This window comes from Odocoileus virginianus, chromosome 5 (genome assembly GCF_023699985.2).
Source record: "Odocoileus virginianus isolate 20LAN1187 ecotype Illinois chromosome 5, Ovbor_1.2, whole genome shotgun sequence".
In the NCBI taxonomy this organism is placed as follows: Eukaryota; Metazoa; Chordata; class Mammalia; order Artiodactyla; family Cervidae; genus Odocoileus; species Odocoileus virginianus.
This window is the reverse complement of record NC_069678.1, coordinates 37,764,667-37,785,606: the sequence shown is the minus strand read 5'-3', so window position 1 is coordinate 37,785,606 and position 20,940 is coordinate 37,764,667. Positions and strand designations below refer to the sequence as shown.

The 20,940-nt window shown below is 40.9% G+C and overlaps 1 protein-coding gene and 1 long non-coding RNA gene across 2 annotated transcripts in view; one reads left to right on the top strand and one right to left on the bottom strand.

Moving 5' to 3' along the window:
- The window catches only part of LOC139035197 (uncharacterized), a 67,725-nt gene extending 56,375 nt beyond the window's left edge, over positions 1–11,350 (top strand). The window contains exon 3 of the long non-coding RNA XR_011487802.1: positions 9,438–11,350. This is a non-coding gene — a long non-coding RNA (uncharacterized lncRNA). The remainder of the gene's footprint in view (positions 1–9,437) is intronic.
- On the bottom strand, positions 700–19,323 carry LOC110135255 (guanylate-binding protein 7-like). The gene is made up of 10 exons (XM_070467804.1): positions 19,128–19,323; positions 13,982–14,109; positions 12,119–12,228; positions 11,718–11,914; positions 8,507–8,752; positions 7,346–7,626; positions 5,675–5,887; positions 4,369–4,471; positions 3,859–4,052; positions 700–3,011 (listed from the first exon to the last, which is right to left on the bottom strand). The coding sequence occupies exons 1-10, from the start codon at positions 19,315–19,317 to the stop codon at positions 2,781–2,783; spliced, it is 1,893 nt and encodes a 630-aa protein (XP_070323905.1). The 5' UTR covers positions 19,318–19,323; the 3' UTR covers positions 700–2,780.
- Positions 19,324–20,940: the final 1,617 nt, after the last annotated feature.

Below are 20,940 nucleotides of genomic sequence, written 5' to 3'. Positions count from 1 at the left end.
CATGATTTTATCCTTTCTAGTCATTATGTCTACCTATATACATGTTCTGTCATGCATGTGTGCTTAGCTGTGGCTGACTCTGCGATCCCATGACCGTAACCTTCCAGGCTCCTCTGATTATGGGATTATCCAGGCAAGAATACTGGAGTGGCTTGCCATTTCCTCCTCCAGGGTATCTTCCTGACCTAGGGGTCGAACCCGTGGCTCCTACATTGCAGGCAGATTCTTTACCTTTGAGCCACCAGGGAAGCCCCATAGACACGTGCTAGGTATAGTTTACTGAATAATATAAAAAATATCTTCTTTAAACATCATTAAGAAGAGGAATTTCTTTAAGACTTTTAATTTACCAATAATATGAAGGATTAAATTTTTTGTCTACATTTCACACCACTTTCCAGATGACCAAAGTTACTGTCTGTAGATAAATTTGGGCATGTTTGTTGTGAATAACACAATTCATAATAGGTACATAACTGTTCTCTTTATAAAAAACATTTGTACAGCAATAATAAATACATCAGAGCTTTGAACATTATGTATTGCATTATAAACAGCATTTCTATCTCATTGTGAGGATTGTAGCTTATTGCTTTTATACTTTTCTGTGAAGAGTGAATTTTTTAAATGATTTTGAATTCTTTTATAGTCATAGAGGAACTATAGTCATAGAGGAACACATGAATGACAGGAAAGTACTTTTCCTTTGTAAAAGAGAAATATTTATTTTCAAGAGAAAATTTCCTGTTAGGTGATGGGTATTGAAATCCATTGTATACATTTGTTAGGTGAGTATTAAGTAATGAATGACATTATACAATATCTGTCATACAGAGTGTCTGATGTACATAGATGAATTATCTTAATAGAGTTGCTTATATAGAAATGAGGCTGCAATAAGAGATTTTACTAGTCCTCTTGGTTTAGACAGAAACCAGGGGTAATTGATGTAGTTTTGGGGTGCAATAAAGGTGTTTTATTCTAGTGAGCAAGTACAAAACCAAGATTCAGAACACTAGCAGGATGGAACTGGAAAAAGTTATTTTTTCCATGTGGTAATTAACATTAAAATATTTCAGAAAAATAAGTGTGCTCTTTATGTTTAGATGCTGACTCCAATTAATACCCATAGGGTGATTAATAGAATGTGAATTGACCAAATCTAGAATGAAACATTTTAAGATACAGTGATTTTGTACAGGAGGTCTTCTTATCTGAAGTAATAGCAATGAGTTTGTTAAGTGGCATAAGAATTAACAATGATGTCAGTGTGGCTTAAAACATGTGATATGTCAGGAGAACTGAACAGATCCAACCCCCTTGTATCAACAGGACATAAGGTAGGGAGGGGTCCTGGCTCTGCTAGCTGTGCATGTTCCAAGGTATACTCCTGTTGCCCCACTACTCCCCACCCCAGAGAGGACCCAGGCCCTGAGAGAATTTCAAGCCCAGAGGACCTGCCAGAGCTGCTCACCATGGACCAGGCCTTTGCTTTAGTGCAGGGCTTCCCCAGATTGCAGATTGGTTGTTTAAATGTTTTTGCCTGTATTACACTCAATGTTCACACAACTAGCAGAATAAAATCTGAGCCTCAAGAAATCAAAGGAACTCACTTGACACTTTCCTAGCCTGGCTTCCTTAAGAAGCTATTTCCCATATTCTTGAAGAGAAGTCTCTTTTCCAATTTGTGTATTACTGTTTCTGTTTTTAATTTTAATAACTGTGTTTATGTTTCAATAAGTAAGAATTCTTACAAAGTATAAAAGTCACAGAGGAATGTGCCATGCAAAGTTAGTTAGCCTCTCATGTTATCATATTTATCCCACTGTGCTCATGGATACCAATTTCTTTTTTATTTTCCAAGATAGATGATAATATATGCACATATTCATTATTTTTCAATCAGTACTACAACTATACACACTTTCTGCATCTTGAGATTTTTTTCACATTAGCACAAATAGAGTTTCCCTTTTCATTTCAGTGATTGTAGAGTTTTTTTGTGTAAGTGTGTCTCAGGATTTATCTCACTAGTATGTGACAGAGGGACTTTGAAGTATCCAGTCTTCTGGAATTACAATTTTGTGACAAATAAACTGCTACATATGTCATTTGCAACTTGGGTGAATAAATCTGTAAGATAAATGGCTAAACATGGACTTCTGTATCAGCAGTACTTGCAATTAAATATTTGATACATATTTGCACCAATTTGCACTCTCTAGCATTTATCAGAGAACCCCAATTTCCTGGTACCCTTGCCAGCCAGTGTCCTTTCCAAACTCTTCTTTCTGGCCCATCTGGGAGGTGATACATGTCCCTCCTAATTTTACCTTGTATATAGTTTATAATCAATAAAGTTAAACATATTTATTCTCTTGATATATTTTTGCTCATTTAAAAATGTGTTTGTTGTTCTTTCCTCATTGATTTATAAGGGCTCATTATAACTTAAAGAATTGATCTCCAAGACTTTATTATAGATTGTGAATGTTCTTCCTCTTCTTATTTGTTCCTTGCTTTTCTTAACACTTATCTATAATTAGTTATTATCTTCCAACTGGTTTTCCATTTATTAAAATTAACTAATTCATTCAAAATTGTGTGTTTTTCTTTTTTTTGGCATATCAGCCCTGGTAATCACTTTTGTAATAACTAGTAATTCTTTGGTAGTCAGTTTTTAAGCTCCTCTTGAACAAAACTATCATGACATACATACTTTAAAAATGAACTATAGTATTACACTACTAAAACATAAGAAGCCTTTCAAAATATACTTACTAGGGTTTCTCAGCCGCTTTCATATGATCACTGAGAAATTTCAGTCCCATACCAGCTATTTTATAAGCCCCAGGGAGTACTGCAATTAATGTCACACTTGCTATATCAAGGACATCTGAAATATTGAAGGACTTTTCAGTTGTTTGAATACCTTCTTTTAGTTGAGCTATCTCTTTATTTAATGCCTCAGCTTCCTTTTTGAATCCTTCTGTGAGTAACTCTTTTTGCATCTGTAAAAAAGAGAGTCCCCTTTTGAAAATACCCCAAATCAGCATTTTGCGTCAAATGACTACAGTTGATATGCATGTGTGTCTACTTCTCTATCACTTTAGATGCTTTTTTATATTATTCTAATATTTGCAAACATTTGCAACATGGAAGGGAGAGTATCCAGGGTTTAGAGTTTACCATGTTTTTTCAACACCATCTTCTTAGGTACAGAGAAGTTGGGTATAGGTCAGGTCTGAAAACTACCCCAGGGCAAGGTTCCAGCGGAGAACATGTAGGTGAGTTCTAAATATTTGTAAGTTTCACTGAGGTAGACGACCACCCACATGTCACCAAAATAGCATTGCTGACTCAATTCAGAACTCTAGCTATCAAACTCCAGGCTGGGAACAAAAAATGCATTTAGTTTCGGTGTATAAAATGAATCAGGAGATCTGGAAACAAATGTAGCAAATTTTACAGCTTTCAGCATCCAATATTTCATACCAGGTACAATCTGATATTTTCAGGAGCAGATGGAACTATTCCAGGTCTCTGACGGTTGTATCCCAAATTCTAAGGACTCTAAGACTGAGGTCCTATTCACTTGGGAACAAATGTGATGCTATAATCACCATGAACAGCAGTCCAGGAGCCTGGGCCATGTTATTTGTCCCATTCAAACTCTAACACTACAGAAGGTGCTGAGTCTTAGAGAGGTAAACCAATTCACATTTCTTTGATGTTACAGTGAATCCTATGTTTTTGTATTTCCTTCTGGGATCTGATTTAAGGTCAAATTCCTGTCCCTTTATTCCTGAGGAGTTAGGGTTTCCCCACCAGGCCCCACCCAGGCCCATCTAGACTTACCTTCAGCTTGTGCTCCAGCATCATTTCCTGCTGTCTCCGCAGGTTTTCTCTTTCCCTATCCATCTTCTCTTGCAGTTGGGCCAAGTTTTCTTTGAAGCTTCTCTCTTGTGCCTCCAGTTTTTGTTCCTCTTCATTCAGTTTCTCTCTTAGCAGCTCCTGTTCTCTCTTAGCTGCATCCTTCTTGGCACACGCAGCTGTTTCACAAGAATTTTAAAGAGGGGAGAACATGACTATGCTGAGCTGTCACCTCCTTTGCTCAGAGATAAAGTGGCTTTAATATTGTGGGAAGGAGTCTGACTGTTCCTGCTACCACGTCAGACAACATATGTGATGTAGAAGCACTGATTGGATGTACATACAACCCAAACTCCCCTATTTACTTCCACATGTAGCAGAGAGGTTCCACAGAAGAAGAGGAAGCTCTGGTGTCAGGAAGTGTTTGTTCCCACACCTGCCAAAAGACAACACAGGAGCTACTTTCCCCTCTGAGAGCTCAGTCCTCCCCTGTACCTGCCATGGCCTTGTCCCCATCAGTGAGGGCCTGGTCTGCCTTCAGGATGGCTTCCTCTACTCCTTGCTGTGACTGCAGGAAGCTCTGGAGGACCTGGTTTGCCTGAGGAAACAAGAAGGAGCAAAGACTTGTCAGGTAGAAAAGACGTAGTGTCTTGCTGTGGAAATTATTGTTCAGTAAACTACAGACTGTATCCTGTAAATTCTCCATCCTCTGTAAGCTCCCCAATGGTTACAGACCTGAGAATTATGTGCATGTCTACAAACACCCATGGAGCATTTGCTTGGAAGGCCAGCGGAGCTGATATTCAGGAGTCCCGGAGGGCCTGGGTAAATAAGTCTTAGCCCTTACATGGTGCACACTAAATCTCACGTGTCCCAGGACCCAGAGAATAAACAGTAACTTTATAGGAGCCTGGGTCAGACCTACCTGCTGACCCTGGAGAGTCTCCCAGATTGGCTGGAGGCAACTGGAGCTTCACCTGGGGACACAGACACTGGCAGAAGACATTCTGGGAAATTCCTTCCACCACTTGGACATTGGTGCTGGTGAGTGCCATTTTGGAAGCTTCCTCCTATCTTATTAGCCCTAAGACCCAGCCCTACCCTAATGCAATGGTATGCAGATGCCAGTACCAGGATGCCTCATGCCGAGCAACTGACTAGACATGCATGCAGCCCCATCCACCAGCAGATCTCCTGAACCCACAGCTGCCTTTGGACATGGCTGTGCCTACCAGAGAGCCAGGGACCCAGTCCCATTCACCAGGACTGAGACCTGAAACCCCCAGCATCCTGCAGTCAGAGACCCTGGGACACATTAGGGGAAGATACCAGGTGCAAAAGAGCTCAGTTTCTCAGTCTGCAGGGCTAGTCCACTCACTAGTAGGCCATGTCATTCCTGGGACCAACTGGGTTCAAGACCACTTGGACCAATATCAGGCCAACAGAATCTTCAGAATCCCCCAGATCCAGCAGCCTAACGGCTCTACCATGGTCAACACATGCTCTGGAACTCCTGGACCCTGCACCCAGACCCCAGGATGTGGCTCTCTCCTCTAGTAGGCTGTTACTAGACCTAGGACCTGGCTTACCCACCAGTGGGCAGCCAACAGACCTGGGATCTCCTGGACCCTGACTCAACTCATCAGAAAAACGGCACTAGACTCAGAACCCTCCTGGGGTTCCAAGTCAGCCTCCTCATCACCAACTGCCTCGGTGCAAATCAGGATCTGGCAACCAAATGAACCAACAAAGACCCTTTGACTCTAATCTGTTGCTCTTTCCCAATCCCATTACTCCTCACCTTAACTCCTTTCCTGGGAACCAGTTTATAGTCTTGTTCAAACTTGTTCCTTGCTTCTAAATAGAGACTGTGTCCTCCAGGAACAAAGAATGTGCCTCCTGAAATACTTTTCATTAAGGATTCTGAAAGCTGCTTAAGCTCAGTCTCACAATATTTGACAGAAGCCTCTTCACTCTGGATCATGAAACTGTCCTTCTTTTTCTCCATGATGTCCTGCCAAGGAAATAAGGGAAAATTCAATAGAAACAAGTTGTTAGACAGGATGGTCCAGCTTTGCTCCCTTGGAAGAAGCAGTCTGACAGCATCAGGGCACGAGACTCAGAATAATAGACATGGAGTCAGGCATCAGTTGTAGTCCCAGTTCCGACCAACTCTTTGTGTGACGTGTATGAAGTTCCCTAAATTCCCTGGGCTCAGTGTCAATATCTGTGCAATGAACGGGTTTGCAGAAGCAAAGTACTGGTTTAACAGCATCAGCATTAATAGTGATCTATCCATCACCAATAAACAATGAAAAGACAATTAGGACCGAACGTAGGGCTTCTTCTGCCAACTTGGGTGGTAAGGATAAAACATACATACATAGGAAATCAACTTCCTACTAACGAATCAACTATACACTGAGCAGGGCTTCCCAGGTGACACAGTGGTAAAAAATTCGCATGCCAGTGCAGGACATGCAACAGATGCTGGTTCAATCCTCGGGTTGGGAAGATCCCCTGAAGTAGGAAATGGAAGCTCATTCCAGTATTCTTGCCTGGAAAATTGTGTGGACAGAGGAGCCTGGGGGGATAATCCATGGGATCTCAGAGTGAGACATGACTTAGTGAAAGAACACCACACCAATTAGAGTTTTCAACTTTTCTTATATTCTCATTTCATTGAGAATTTGAGTGTGTGAAAATATAGGAACAGAAATTTTTTGCTTGTACTTATAAATTCCAATCAGGCTTGTTTTCTCAATATGAAGTAAGAGATTTTTGTAACTTATAATGGTCAAGCAAGACTGAAAGTCAGACTTTCAGTGAAGGTGCTAATGGTAAGCAGAATTGTGATCTCCAAGAGTTTTCTTTCCCAGGGTCCACACTCTACCTAGTCCCTGGATTTGTGAATATGATGAACAATTATTCTGTGTACAGACTATATTGCATGGAACATGTTGACTTTACAAAATGGAGATTACCCAGGTGGATATTACCTGATCACACTTGCACTTTACATGTTATTCTTCTCCAATCGGTGGCAGAAGAGGTAGTACGAGAGATTAGAAACAGAAGAAGAAAACAGGGCACCGTTGCTGTGCTGAAGATGGAGCGGAGTTCCCCAGAATGTCCATGTGGATACCAAGTCAATGTGAACCTTGTTTTTAGCTATGGTACACCAAGCAGAATACCCACAGACCCTGGGTGGGATCTGACCTGAGGAATGATAAGCTAATAGATGTGTGCTGTTTTAAGCTGCTAAGAGCAGAGTAATTTGTTTTGTCACAACAGAAATAAGAAGCCCAATTTTTAGAAAACTGATGACCTGTAGCCTGTAGAGCCCTATCACTCATTAGAATCTAAACTCTTTTATGATAAGAAGCACAGGAACCGTTTTGTCAAAAGGGGGGAGTCTCAGCATCATTCCAGAAGAAAGGAATCAGGAAGCATATATTCTAGGACACATTACCGTGAGCTTCTTCTGGAACATCTGCTTGTCATCCTTGAAGGAGTCCCTCATGAAGATGGCAATGGCTTCCTTCTCACAGGCTGCATGCACCTCTAGCAGCTCCTGGAGCGTGTCTGTGGGAAGGTTCAGTCGCTGGGTCATCTGTTCACTGTAGTGATCAGCTGCCTTCTGCACGGCTACTGAGTTCTCACGCTCAGCCAGAGTTATTACCGCATTCTCCAAACAGGGAACTCCTCCACTGTTGATGGCATCTACGTAGGCCTCCACTAGAGTCCCCAACCCTGAAAGATACATAATATTTATTAAATGGAGAGAGAATTCTTACCTGTTTTATAGATTTAGAGATTCGCAGTATAAAAAATCACTAACATTTTATGGAAGTTTCCTTTTCCTCTATGTATTCTTCTCCTCATTCTATTTACTCATGCTTGTATCCTTCTCCTGTTTGATCTATGAATCTACTTCTTTATAATAACATCACTATGCCTACTATTCACTCTACCATTTGGTTCTCAAATTCATCATATTACAATATTGAACAAATGATCTCAAACAATATGCCCAAGATTCTCCTAGATCACTTTTCCCATTGTAATAAAGAGAACTTATTATAGATATATGTAAATTACATAACTTCTGGGCATTATTTGTAAATGAAAATGTCTTGTTGAAATGTCATCAAGAATTTCAGGACAGTTGGAACAAACATGAAACCAAGCAGGGCTCATCTCAGCATGACTGCCCAGGTGGCATGTCCATGAAGCCAGCCCTGTACATAAGATTGTATTTACATTTGTTACTCAGACTCTCATTGAACTTACACAGATTCATAACTATTTATCTTCTGATTCATGTAAATTCACAAAATATCTTGCCTATTCTAACTTGAAACACTTATCCCTTCAGACATGAAGATTTCTATCTTTAATTTATATTATTAATGTAGTAGTTTCATGAGATTTGGTAGACTGCAACAAGCACTTATATATGCTTCTTTAAATGAAAAAACATGCATTTTCATGAGTGGCATGAACATTCATTTTCCAAGTCACATGGAGAAGAAAACACAGCTACAGAGAAACCCAGAGAAATCCAGAGTGTAATCACAAGTTTACCATACACTGAAGCACATTGAGACATGAGGTAGCGAAGGAGACTCACCTCCCCCAGTGACAGTGATTCCTTCTCTTAGGGTCTTGGGCTTTGCATGGGTGAAGATATATGAGCAAAAATCTTTTGATTGCTTCTGGAAATTCACATCCAATTGGTTATCTGATAGTTCCTCAATATGGAGTAATAGCCTTCTATCATTTGTAGGCCGGTCAAAGACAAAGCACTTTCTTTTTGGAAAAAATTTCCTAATACACTCTCTGGGCATGTTGGAATTTTGGATTTGGGGATCCTTGCCTGCAAAATTGGAAAAAGAGCAGGAAAGGAATAGGGGGCTGAGGACTTTAGTTCCAAGGATCTTTGTATCACTATAACTTTCATGCTCAGATATCTCCTATTATTGAATCATGCAAATCAATCTTACACTAATCTACCCAGGGGTGGAAAATCCCCTCGCCCCCCTTTTTTGTATATGTCTAAGAGCAAAGGAAGTATTTCTGAGGAGGCAGGGGAGGAACCCATTCTTAGTGACAAATTTCTGATTCTTTTCCTTAACTTTCCATGCTGTGCAGTGGATCAACTACTGATTAGATGTTTCTTGAGTAATAGATTAATCCAAGAAATTGTCAGAAATATTTTTCTGATATTACAGTTCCCATGTGAGAAATGACACATGAGCTCTATAGTAATGTGATGATAGAAATAAAGATATTTATTATATATTTATGATATTGCTGGGAAAATAACCTGTGGAAGACAAAATGATACTCAGGATGTAAAGAAACGCTTCATAAATCAGAGCAAAAAAGTACACACATTGTAGATATGATTGGAGATTACTTTAGCATACACCATTTCATGTTAATGTAGCCTAAATGAAACCAATCCCAAAGAAAGGCAATGCCAAAGAATGTTCAAACTACCACACAATTGCACCCATCTCACATGCTAGCAAAGTAATGCTCAATATTCTCCAACCTAGGCTTCAACAGTACATGAACCATGAACTTCCAGATGTTCAAGCCGGATTTAGAAAAGGCAGAGGAACCAGAGATCAAATTGCCAACATCCACTGCATCATCAAAAAAGCAAGAAAGTTCCAGAAAAACATCTACTTCTGCTTTATTGACTACTTCTGCCAAAGCCTTTGACTGTGTGGATCACAACAAACTGTGGACAATTCTTAAAGAGATGGGAATACCAAACCACCTTACCTGCCTCCTGAGAAAACTGTATGCAGGTCAAGAAGCAACATTTAGACTGGACATGGAACAACAGACTGGTTCCAAGTTGGGAAAGGAGTATATCAAGGCTATATATTGTCACCCTGCATATTTAACTTATATGCACAGTACATCATGTGAAATGTTGAGCTGGATTAAGCACAAGCTGGAATCAAGATTGCCTGGAGAAATATCAATAACCTTAGATATGCAGATGACACCACCCTTACAGCAGAAAGTGAAGAAGAACTAAAGAGCCTCTTGATGAAAGTGGAAGAGAAGTGTGGAAAAAGTTGGCTTAAAACTCAACATTCAAAAAACGAAGATCATGGCATCTGGTCTCATCACTTCATGGCAATTAGATAGGGAAACAATGGAAACAGTGAGAGACTTTATTTTTTTGGCTCTGAAGTCACTGCAGATGGTGACTGAAGCCATGAAATTAAAAGACGCTTGCTCCTTGGAAGAAAAAGTTATGAGCAACCTAGAAAGTATGTTAAAAAGCAGAGACATTACTTTCCAACAAAGGTCCATCTAGTGAAAGCTATGGTTTTTCCAGTAGTCATGTATGGATGTGAGAGTTGGACTATAAAGAAAGCTGCATGCCGAAGAATAAATGCTTTTGAACTGTGGTGAGAGTTGGACTATAAAGAAAGCTGAATGCCGAAGAATAAATGCTTTTGAACTGTGGTGTTGGAGAACACTCTTGAGAGTACCTTGGACTGCAAGGAGATCCAACCAGTCAATCCTAAAGGAAATCAATTTTGACTATTCATTGGAAGAACTGATGCTGAAGCTGAAACTCCAATACTTTGGCCACCTGATGCGAACTGCCTTATTTGAAAAGAACCTGATGCTGGGAAACATTGAAGGCAGGAGGAGAAGAGGACGACAGAGGATGAAATGGTTGCATGGCATCACTGACTTAATGGACATTAGTTTGAGCAAGCTTTGGGAGTTGGAGATGGACAGGGAAGCCTGGCGTGCTGCAGTCCATAGGGTCGCAAAGAATTGGACATGACTGAGCGACTGAAATGAACTGAACTGAACTGAAACCAGGAGACCTGATCTATTCTTTGCATCATTTTACACTGGATGTGATTATTATACAGAAGGATTCTGGGCATCTACCAGCAGTTCAACAAATATTTATTGAAAGAATGAATAAATTATTGAAAGTGAAACTTAGTCGCCTACTTATGTCCAACTCTTTGCAACCTCATGGACTGTAGCTTGCCAGGCTCCTATGTCCATGAAATTCTCCAGGCAAGAATACTGGAGTGGGTAGCCATTTTCTTCTCTGGTAGATCTTCCCAACCCAGGGATTAAACTCAGGTCTCCTGCATTGCAGGCAGATTCTTTACCAGCTGAGCCACCAGGGAAGTAAATGATTAGGTAAACAAAAATGAATATTGCTTCCAGGTACCACTCTGCTAAAATAATCTGAATAACTAACTTATTATATTAGCTGACATATACTGTGTAAGGTTCTAGGATGAAGAGTGTGATACTATAAGGAAGAGCATATAAAGGATCTGACAGTCTAACTGGAAGGACATGGCAATGCTTTTTTTCTGAGCTCTGTAGTGTATAAATAGCCTATCTATCAATATGAAGAATGTAGCTACCTATGCTGGTAAGATGCACTGTATTAAAGGTAATTTGAAAATTTGTTCTTTTGTTTACCTTTTGATTCTGGTTTGATGGATTATCTTTCTCAAATAGAAAAGGAGAAACACTTAGATTTACTATGTAATATAAGTTTATGTGAGCCTTTATTTTCCCCCACAGTATTCATTTCTCTAAAATCATTTGGTCTAATATTGGATCCAGCATTTCCTCTGTGAGCTTAAGCCCTGGTCACTAGAGTTTTCCCAGTAACAATAATGACTGAAGTCACCATCTGTCGTTCACCAGGCACCATTAGCATGGCCTCAACTCAACCTCAAATCAAGATTGATATCAAGTGCTGAATGTCAGAGCTCTGTTGACCCCCATCTCCTACTGAGCCATCCAACACTCTGGCCCTGCTCTGATACCTGGAATCAACTTCAAGGCATTCTCCAGGTACTCATCTTCAGTGATGGGGTAGTCATCTAACTCCAGTTCCAACATGAAATCCCGCACAGTCCAGATGAAGTCTGGAAAGAAACTCACAAACTTGGCTGAGTCCTCTTCTTCGTCAGAGCTGGGAGATGATTTGGTTCTGATTAACTTTGTTAGTTCAGTCACATAGCTAGGATCTTATATAAGGAATAAGAAGCACCGTCCAACATGATTTCCAGATTTTGCCCCAAAACATGTTATATCAACCTTCTCTTTTGCCCCATTTTCCCTCTATATCAGCCATGAGAATGGAATCATGGGAAAGAAGAAACAGTGTCAGTTGCTAGTCCCATAAACTCAATGAAATGTGCTGGTTCAGTTCCTGGAAGGATACTGCAGCTGCTCCAGGGCCTGGTGGTTGATGGTGTTCATGCTGTTGTAGATAAAGGTGCTGCTCAGGAGCACGGCTAGGGCAAAGATCCACAAGTCATTCTTGGAGTCCCCCTAAAAAGTACATTACAGCGTGAAGATGCTGCTCCTCATTGTCCCATACAGTTGTTTATTTACTATAACAGCTGTATTGTAACTAAATACTAAGGCAGAATTATTTTTTTAAAATGTCAAATGTTTAATACAGTGCCTGGAACACATAAGTTACGCAATAATAAATGGGCCATGATTCCTCTGCACTTCTTTTCTTGATCATAGGCTATGTTAGAACTAGGCTTGACCATAGGCTTCTTTTCTTGATCATAGGCTATGTTAGTTTGGAACTAGTGTTATTCAATAAAATTCATCAACTATTCATTATGCATTTAGAAAACAGCGGATAAGACATCTGCTTATATGGATATAAAGTTTCCTATGACAGTCCCTGCTTAGAGAGATGGAGGGGCAGATTATCTGGCAACATGTAAATACATCACGATGCCAGGCATGAAACTTAATACTATACTGTAAAGACAAAGGGGGTGATTTCAAATGAACCAGAAAATATACTCTGTGCATTCAGAGTCAGATGTGATTGTGTCTGACAGTGATATGATGGCATTAGGTTAAAAAGAGCTGGGCTTTAGAGAAATGACAGAACATGGACTTGTGCAGTTACAGGGACCATGCATGTGGAGGTCCGACAGAAACCAATCACAGTTGTCAGAAAGCGTGATCAGAAAGCATATTATAGTCATTTTATTTGACTGAAGTAGTGGTTACCCATATGGTCATAGATGATGAGTCTGAAAATGAGATTCAGGAGAAGTCATGAGTGACTTTGGAACAGAGTATATATCGCCGAGGCACACTACAGGCAGGGAGGGCAGCAAGTTCTGCTGCTATCAGTGTGCAGGCTGGTGTGCTTTGGTTCCTTGACAAATACAATTAGACAAAAAGAAGGAGGTCATGCAAACTAGAATCTAGCAGGAGTCAGTAGACCATCTTGGGTTGACACTGAGATTATTGTTGAATACTTTAAGTCTGGATTTTTTAAACTCAGAATTTCTGAATTCATGCCCTAAATCCTTTTCTGCAGTGATGAAAGTCAAAGATTCAATGCTACTACTTTTAATTTAGAAGCAGATTAATATAAATAAGGAGAGAAATTGATTGCAAGTAACACTGTGAAGACAAAATACCTAATATTATCCCATTTACATTCTCATCATGAGTCTAGCTCAAGTTTTTATAGAATTCATTAAAGAATTCCTCTTCAGAGATCCAAAACATGGAATAAAATGCTCCTGGTATGTTGGAAGCTTTTCTGGAGATTTAAAAAATAGTTTATTTGCTGAATCTACTTTCATGATTCCTACTTCCAACTTGATTAACCCTACATATCTGAACCTGTAGATCCAGTTGATTGTATGAATTATAGCTTTCACTAAGATTTCTTCCCAAACCTAAAAAACTGGGGTAAGGCCTCACTCTTTTCTTCATGGGTCAAGACTGCTTATTGTTTATCTCCCCAATTCAGCTCTGGCTTATACCTCACTCACTGTTGCACTTAACACAGAGCCTTAGATTTGAACCCAATACATATTTGCTAACTTCCATCTTTCACCCCAGTGTTAAAAATAAGGAGATGTGTCCCCAGTAACCAAAGTATTGATCTTATTAAAGAGAAAATCCAAGAAAAGAGAATTTAACCTCATTATTTATAACTGGATTTGCAGTTTACAGGAATATATTGTAAAAGTTGAATTGAGGTGAGAAATTGAATTGTAAGTGTAGTGTCAGGAGTAAAGAAGATTCCCTGCCTTACCTTCTCCACATCGCCCAGACCTTCAGTGTCCAGAAGGACCAGAGTGTGGTTTTCCTTGGAGGGGTGGGGCACACACCATATCCAGATGCCCTTGGTTTCAGACCTGACTGTGGAGCCCAGACGGAAACCTGCACAGAAAGAGGAGGAAGCAACGCGAAGTAAGAGCAGATAGTCCAGGCTGCCCACAGGTCACTTTGGGTGAACTTGTGTGCATATGAGTGCCTGCCCGTGGGGAAGATGCTTCCACTTCAACAAGTACAGAAGATCCAACCTCTACACATATTCAGAACCTTCTCAAGAAACCCTTTGTGTCCCCTATTCATCTCTTACCATTAACAGCTCAAATTGTGTCATATTCTAAAAATAATGTTAGCTCTATTAACCTCTCTATATTTGTCTGACACTGAAGAGCTAGCTCCCTTATTCTCCACTTTCTGATGGACTTTTACCAGTGAGAGGTAACAGTAGGAGATTAGAAGGCAGGCGCCTGTTGCCCTGGCTCCCACCCTGATGAACCATGGTGTCCCGGTGCCTCTGTTGCTATATTTAGTCGCATCTCCTTTTTGGTAAAGAATTGGCCTGCAATGCAGGAGACCCTGTTCAATTCCTGGGTCAGGAAGATCCCCTAGTGAAGGGATAGGCTACCTACTCCAGAATTCTTGGGCTTCCCTGGGGGCTCAGATGGTAAAGAATCCACCCGCAATGGGGGAGACCTGGGTTCCATCCCTGGGTTGGGAAGATCCCCTGGAGGACATGGCAGCCCATTCCAGTATTCTTGCCTGGAGAATCCCCATGGACAGAGGAACCTGGTGGGTTATGGTCCACGGGATCAAAAAGAGTTGGACACAACTGAGCAACTAAGCATAAGACCTTAATCTTTACCACATCTGGAGTCCACTCACTGCTTGTTTCTTCATGCTGTAGGAGATATCAAAGCTACTTGACACTGTTCCTGCCACTCTCTGAGTGTTTCTGCATTACTTCATTGGTTCCCTTTGCTCAGCTCATGCCCTGTAATCATCCCTCCAATAAACATCTTCTGCTGCTGCTAAGTCACTTCAGCTGTGTCTGACTCTGTGCGAACCCACAGACAGCAGCCCACCAGGCTCCCCCATCCCTGGGATTCTCCAGGCAAGAATACTGGAGTGGGTTGTCATTTCCTTCTCCAATGCATGAAAGTGAAAAATGAAAGTGAAGTCACTCAGTCATGTCCGACTCTTAGCGACCCCATGGCCTGCAGCCTACCAGGCTCCTCCATCCATGGGATTTTCCAGGCAAGAGTACTGGAGTGGGGTGCCATTGCCTTCTCTGCATAAACATCTTCAGTTACCCTCTAAGTGGCTTCTCTGTGTCCTTCCTTTCACAACCTGCATTGACTCATCAACTTTTGTTAGTTTTATTCCTCTTTTTCCTCCTCGTATTTTCCTCATTTCCCTTCTCCTCTTCAAAAATGATAAATTCTTTGTTTACTGACTCACATGGAGATATAACAGAAGGGAAAGCAAAACAGAACTGTAAGACTTGCTTGCCCTCCTTTCTCAAGGCTTAAGCCCAGAGATGGGAGAGGATGTGAGGTATATGCCTAAGAAGCTACAGGTAAGATATCTCATCCAACAGTCCAAGATTTTGACCTTGGTCAGATGCCAATGCTCCCTTCAACTGAGAATAGAAATGGATATGATGAATATCTAAGGGAGCATGGTTCAACATGGCTCAGGCCATCCAGTGCCATATCTTGTGTGTTCTGCTCAAAGTGGGTATAGGACCTGAGATCATCTTCACTCTTCTACATTGTGATGGCATTTGACTGTGTGCTGATTAATACAGAGTAATGTGAACTCTCAGTTCCTTCAGGGAGAAAAGACAAGCTATAAGTGGAGGTCATCACTGTCAGTTATGAGATGTAAAGAATAGACAAATGGTATCACCACAGGAGAGAAAATATTGACTTGCTTCTGCTAGTCAGCCCTGACTGGGTGCTAATTTGTTTCTTCTTCCTGTGATATGACTCAGATGGTAAGTCACAATTCAGGTGTTTTAAAACATGACTGCTTAGTCACTCAGTTGTGTCCAACTCTGTGGTCCCATAGGCAGTAGCCCGCCAGGTTTCTCTGTTCATGGGGCTTGTCCAGGCAAGAATGCTAGAGTGGGTTGCCATGCCCTCCTCCAAGGGATCTTCCCAACCTAGGGACCAAACCCAGGTTTCTCGCATTGCAGGTAGATTCTTTACCAACTGAGTCACCAGGGAAGCCCTAAAACATGACTAGGTTAAAGGTTTCCTCAGTAGGAAAATCACCTCTTTATTTACCAGATGTTATCTCAAGTAGGAAAAGAAAGAATGTTCCTCAAACTCCTCGCATGTATCTCTTTCTTAGAGTTCTGAAATCTGAAATCTCTCAAAAAATGACCTATTTATTAATTTACGCTGGCAAGCAAAAGCGTCCTCCCCTGATTGGTGATCAATTTCCTTTCAAAGAAAGACAAACATAAAATGTCTTGTTTTAAGTCAGTAAGAGATTGCAAAGGAAAAATGAGAGTGGGAGAAAGGAAGAACAAAGAGAGATGGGGGAGAAAGAGATAAAGACACAGAAACAGAGAATTTGAGTGCGACACTGAGATATTCCTAGGGACCCTTAGAGTTTAGTGAACTGAGGTGCTACCCCCTAATTGTGCTAAGCTGCTGGGCCACAGAGGAAGGCATTAGGAAAGAAATGGTGTGTGGTCTTCTTAGAAATGCCCGACAGGACATGGGTATATTATCCTAAAAATCAATTAGAAACAAGTCAGGTAACTTGGTAGAAAAAACCCTCTTGAAATAGGAAAGGCAAAAGGCAAATATATGAAAAAGTGCTCAAACCTATTAGTAGTAAGGCAAATAACAAGCAACCATACAGACACCAGATTGATAAAAGTTTAAAAATGTTTTTACTAAAATTTTGTGACAATGTGGAAATTTTAAATTGCTGCTAATAAGCACAAAAACTGAGCATAAAGCTAAAAAGGCTGTTTGGTGTTATTTAGAAAGGCTGAAGACAAACACATCTTGATTCAGCAATTCCACTTCTAGGTAAAACATAAGGAAGTTAGTATATATATACACCAGGATATAGATGAAGAATAATCATGAGAGCACCATTCATAAAAGATAAAAGTTGCAAATAATGCCAGTGTTCATCAGTAACAAATGGATCAATAAATTGTGGTATCCTCTGTCAGTTTAAAAGTAAAAAACAGTGAAAGTAATTACAGACACCTATGACAAACTAGACTCATTGGAAAAGACCCTGATGCTGGGGGGGATTGGGGGCAGGAGGAGAAGGGGGCGACAGAGGATGAGACGGCTGGATGGCATCACTGACTCGATAGGCATGAGTTTGAGTAAACTCTGGGAGTTGGTGATGGACAGGGAGGCCTGGCGTGCTGCGATTCATGGGGTCATAAAGAGTCGGACACGACTGAGCGATTGAACTGTACTGAACTGATGACAAACTAGATGAACCTCATAAACTTATTGAGAATATGAATCAAGATCCCAATGAATATCAGAATGTACTTTCCTCTATAAAGTTTAAGTTATTTTTAAGAAATAGTTGCATAAAACAGAAAAAGAGACACAGATATATAGAACAGACTTTTGGACTCTGTGGGAGAAGGCGAGGGTGGGATGTTTCAAGAGAACAGCATCGAAACATGTATATTATCTAGGGTGAAACAGATCACCAGCCCAGGTTGGATGCATGAGACAAGTGCTCGGACCTGGTGCACTGGGAAGAGCCAAAGGGATCGGGTCGAGACGGAGGTGGGAGGGGGGATCGGGATGGGGAACACATGTAAATCCATGGCTGATTCATGTCAATGTATGACAAAACCCACTACAATATTGTAAAGTAATTAGCCTCCAACTAATAAAAATAAATGAAAAAAAAAAAAAAAGAAATAGCTGCATAGATTGTAAAACAATATTTAAATATAAAGAAAGAAAGCAGGCACCATGAAAATCAAAACACTGGTGAGCTCCAGTGAGGGTGGAACAGGGTGTGATTTGGGCTTTCGGGTGTTGGTGATGTTTTATTTCTTACTCTGGGCAGTGACTGAACAGTTGATCACTTTATACTTATCAACCTTTTAATATGTGTACTTGTATTTTTATGTATTCTTCCATATGTGTTGTTGCATATGTGTGCTCAGTCGTGACTGACTCTTTGCAACTCCATGGACTATAGTCCACCACGCTCCACTGTCCATGGAATTTTCCAGGCAAGAATACTGGAGTGGCTTGCCATTTCCTTCTCCAGGGAATCTTCCCGACCCAGAGATTAAACCAAGTCTCCTGCATCTCCTGCACTGGTAGGCAGATTCTTTATCACTGCACCACCTGGGAAACCTGAAAGTGTTAGTCACTCAGTCGTGTCTGACTCTTTGCAACCCCAATAACACTAGCCCATAGCTGCCAGGCTCCTCTCTCCCTGGAATTCTCCAGGCAAGAATACTGGAATGGGCTGCCATTCCCTTCTCCAGGGGATCTTCCTGACCCAGGGATTGAAACCAGGTCTCCTGAATTGCAGGCAGAGTCTTTACTATCTGAGCCCCCAGGGAAGCCCCATCTATGTGCCTTAGAGTTCACATATTAGAAAAGACTAGTTAGAGAAAGACAATATGTATAGTTATCAAAGTTTTACTGTGAAATTAAACCAAAAGGAATGCATGGTAGTCTCGTTGAGGTATAGGATATAAGGATTTTGCTGTCAGTACTCTCTTCTATTGTTTCCTAAAAATAAGACATGTTAAAAAATATTTGTGTGCTGCTTGGAATGACTCTGTGGTTTAGGGTAAATGTGGTGAAGGAGAAAGGAAGGCAGTAATTGTTGAAGATGAGCCCCTGAGAGGATGGCTGTGGATGGAATCAGGACAAATGAGGTAGATGTTCTGATGATTGGGAACTCTTGATCACTGGACAGAAGAGTGAACATTGTGGAGGGATGGGTTTGAAGTTATAAACTCGGTGGTGAGAATTAGAAGTTATCCTCAGTGGCGGTGGGAAGAGGGGTTAGGCTCTTCCTTAACATGACCCTAGAGGAGGAGGATCAGCAGCCTGTGTTACCATGCTTTCAAGCAAATGTCCTGAACAACACTTAACAAAACTCACCGTGGTTCTGTCCTGCCAGGCGGTTCATCAGGTAGGACTTTCCGGTCCGATACAGCCCTGCGATGGCCACCACCACCACAGGCTGAGATATCTGCTCCAGAATCTTCAGTGCTCTGGGATTTACTGTCAGCTGGTTGTTCTGGTTTCTTACCAGACAGATGGGGTTCATTGTGGTGGATCCAGATGCCATGGGAAGCTGTAACCCAGAGAAACAACTCAGTAGAACACAAGGTCCCCAGAGGGGTGGGATGGGGGTGCAGGAGGGAGGCTCAAGAGGGAGAGGATTTATGTATACACATAGCTGATTCATATTGTTGTACAGCAGGAATGAACACAACGTTGTAAAGAAATTATATTTCAATTAAAAAAATGTGAAATAAAACCCTACAGGGTCCTGAGGTCATCCTTCATGGTTACATAAGTCATACGCATATTAGTCTTCTGCTTGTGGAACTTAGATATCAATTCTTTTTGCTTTGTATATTTCAAAAAGGTAAGTATTTAGCCTCGTGTGCCAAGGCCTGTAGATGTACAATATGTACATTATCTTATTGATTCTTAAATGAACCCTAACGCAACCTTGCCCACATGAGGCATACAGTGAACAGATTCAGAACACAAATCACTGATGATAGAGCTTTGAGAACACTAACATTTTGGGGGTAAGTAGAGACAGATGGGACATGAATAGGATGAGGAGTGACCAGAGATGATTTCTTGAGTTCCAGAATGATTTGATCACTCATTAATTGCACAAATATTTATTGAGAACCTTCCATGTGCTGGAGACTGTTCTAGAAGCTCAGGATCAAACAGTGAACAAGATGGATACAAATTCTTGCTTCATGGATCTCTATTCTAGTCTAGTAAAGGAGACAAATAATATAGAAAGTGAAAAAATAAAACATCCACATATGTGGATATTAGAGGGTGGTAAATGGTCAGAAGGAAATGAGCAGGGAATGGGATTTGAATTTACATGGAATTTAATCAGGGAAAACCTTGCCAACAAAGGAAGAATGAATGTGACTGGTGACCAAATGAAGCAATCAGTGGAGTAGGACAGGCTGGAGGAAGATTGATTGTGAGAGAAAGAAGTTGAGATAAAGATGCTGCTCTCTCTTAAAACAGCACAGATCTTGAAGGTACCTAACACAGTTGCACATGTTAATAATTCAGTTACTACCTGAAATTAAAGGGAATTTCTTATTATTTAAGCAGATAGAGAAGAGATGCAAGCAACTAGGGTGTTATAAGGTCTGGCTAGATATGCCAGGGTCTCACATCTGGGCCAGGCTCTACTTTAAATGATTTCATCACCATGATTAGATGTTTCATGATCTTAGGAGACAGACAGAAGTCAGAAGGCTTTGACTGTTCCTTTATTTTCTCAAAAACAATACTAAGCAACATCCACATGTTTCCATATGTTACTGACTGTGTGACGGCTGAGAAGATTAATTTCTTTGTGCCTCAGTTTTTTCTTCTGTAAAATGGCAGCATGAGACACAAAACTCAATCTGTCATTAGGGTTATTTGGAGGATTAACTAGCTCATGATGCTTACAATACTTCGAAAATTATGCTGGTACATAGTAAGTTCTATATAGGTATTGCTTTGCAACTGAATGTCTGAAGACAGGGACAGTAATTACTGAATGAAACTGGAGGACTGGCTCTGACACTTCCCTCCCTGGTTGCAAGCAAGTGGGACGACACAGCTCAAGAGGAAGATGAGCAGGCTGGGGAGATCCAGTGGTAATATCTGAGAGGGAGGACAGTGATGGGGGGAGAGTCAGGCTGGAGGAGCTCAG

Excerpts from the sequence above, each read along its gene's own strand:
- LOC110135255 (XM_070467804.1), bottom strand. The coding sequence starts at position 19,317 with ATGGCATCTGGATCCACCACAATGAACCCCATCTGTCTGGTAAGAAAC. Across the intron at positions 11,915-12,118 it reads CAGGCCCTGGAGCAGCTGCA|CTATGTGACTGAACTAACAA; the intron begins GTATCCTTCCAG and ends ATAAGATCCTAG. Across the intron at positions 3,012-3,858 it reads TGCTGGAGCACAAGCTGAAG|ATGCAAAAAGAGTTACTCAC; the intron begins GTAAGTCTAGAT and ends TCTTTTTTACAG.